Below are 1993 nucleotides of genomic sequence, written 5' to 3' on the forward strand. Positions count from 1 at the left end.
AAACCACAAAATTCCACAAAAAATTTAGCACATACCACCTCCTCACCCCCAAACTTAAATTGCACAATGTCCTCAATATAAAAACAAAAAGAAATAGAAAGTGCAAAAGGTTCAAATACTCCCCTAGTGGTATTGACGGTGATGGCTGTGATGATGGTTGGGGACCATTGGCGACAAAAATTCACAAAAACAAAAAAAAAGTGTTGTGAGGTTCTTTATTATGATCGCCAGTATTGTTTCCCCCTCTCCCAAACATACTTCAAATGCTCGGGAAAATGTTTGAGTTCCAAGGTGGGGGCTTGCATCACCGAAGGTAAAAGTTTCTCTTTAGATATCGGAAGAGTAATATAGGAGATATTATACCTTGGTGGAATACTCGGTAGTGACTCAAGTGATGCCACGATTTTAACAATATCCTCACACAGATGTAGATTCTTGCTCAACTCGGTGAGATTATCAACATCAATGCTTTTAATCAAAGTGGTGTCCAATGCATCTTCATTTGATAAATTGAAATTTTTTTGCACAAATGAATCCATTATATCTATTGAAAACAAGCATGAATATCACTAGGATACCTTATTGTTTCAAAGCTATTGAAGTGAATAATCTCACCATCAAACTCCTTTGTCAAAGTATCATCATGTACATCTATCTTTGTACGCACATCCCTCATAAATGGTCTTCCCAAGAGCAATGATGACGTCATAGATGTTGATTCATCTTGCATGTCAAGAACATGGAAATCTGCTGGAAAAATCAATTGATTTACCTGCACCAAAACATCCTCTAACACACCCTTTGGAAATGCATTAGATGTATCAGCAAGTTAAATAATAACACTGGTTTCCTTAAGTGATCCCAAAAATAAAGAAGCATAAATAGAATATAGCATGACATTAATGGATGCTTCTAAATCTAGCATTGCCTTTTCAAACCTAGTATTACCAATAATGTAAGGGATGGTAAAACTTCCTGGATCCTTACATTTTGGTGGAAATGGCATCCAAAAGTGGTATGTTCACTTGAACCTTGCGAAACGTTTCCAAATTTTCCTTCTCATGTTCATCCCTTTTGGACTTTGCAAATCTGCTAGGAAATGGAGGGGAGGGAACGTAAGTAGGAATAGGACTTTTAGAATCTACCTTAGATCCCGAGGTTGGAGTCTTAGCTTCATCTTTCTCACACGCTAAGTTCTTCTCTTGCGTTGACTCCTCAACTTGATCTTTCATTTTCCTTGGTGTCTCTTCCAAAATTTTTCCACTTCTTAATGTCACAGCACTGGCATTTTCTCTCGGGTTGATTGCTTGAGAGGGGAGTTTTCCTGATCCTTGAGCCTTCAATTTACCTACCTTATTGGCCAATTGACTCACTTGTGTCTCCAAATTCTTAATTGAGGTTTTTGTCTCTTGTTGAAAGTGCATTGTACTAGAAGCTAAGGACTTCACCATATCTTCAAGAGACATCTCTGAACTTTGAGACGAAGTTTGTTGACGAAGTTGAGAGTGTTGTTGTTGCCTTTGTTGATTGAACCCCGGGAATGATTAAACTGTGATTGTGGAGCTATGAAATGATTTCCTCCGTAACTGAGATTAGGATGATCTCTCAATCCAGGATTAAAAGTGTTAGCATATGGATCATATCTATGTCCCTGTTGCTATTGCATTGGAAATCCCCTAATGGCATTTGCTTGCTCTGAGGCTCTTTCTTGTAGTGTCGGGCATGCATAGGTAGGATGTCCCACAATAGAACAATTCCCGCACACTTTTGTTTGTTGCATTGTCCCAAGTGTCATTTGTTGCACAAATGATGTAAGACTGGCTAATTGTCGTTCAATTTGAGAGATTATTCCTACCTCACTTGCTTGTTTAACTGGTGTCACTTCTCTACTACCAAATTGTTGTGAGTTTGCGACCATGTTGGCTATCAAAACCCTAGCAACTGCCGGTGTTTTATCCATTAAAGCTCCTCCACTGGCCGCATCAATCATACT

General features: G+C 38.7%; 1 protein-coding gene across 1 annotated transcript; it reads right to left on the minus strand.

Annotated features, from left to right (window-relative positions):
- Positions 1-258: 258 nt before the first annotated feature.
- LOC111390468 lies at positions 259-1466 on the minus strand (the record flags this gene model as incomplete). The annotated part of the gene is made up of 4 exons (XM_023015515.1): positions 988-1466; positions 842-938; positions 616-799; positions 259-544 (listed from the first exon to the last, which is right to left on the minus strand). Coding segments are annotated over exons 1-4 (1046 nt in total), but the record flags the coding sequence as incomplete, so codon positions are not given.
- Positions 1467-1993: the final 527 nt, after the last annotated feature.

The sequence above is a fragment of the Olea europaea genome, unplaced genomic scaffold (assembly GCF_002742605.1).
Source record: "Olea europaea var. sylvestris unplaced genomic scaffold, O_europaea_v1 scaffold6828, whole genome shotgun sequence".
Classification (NCBI taxonomy): Eukaryota; Viridiplantae; Streptophyta; class Magnoliopsida; order Lamiales; family Oleaceae; genus Olea; species Olea europaea.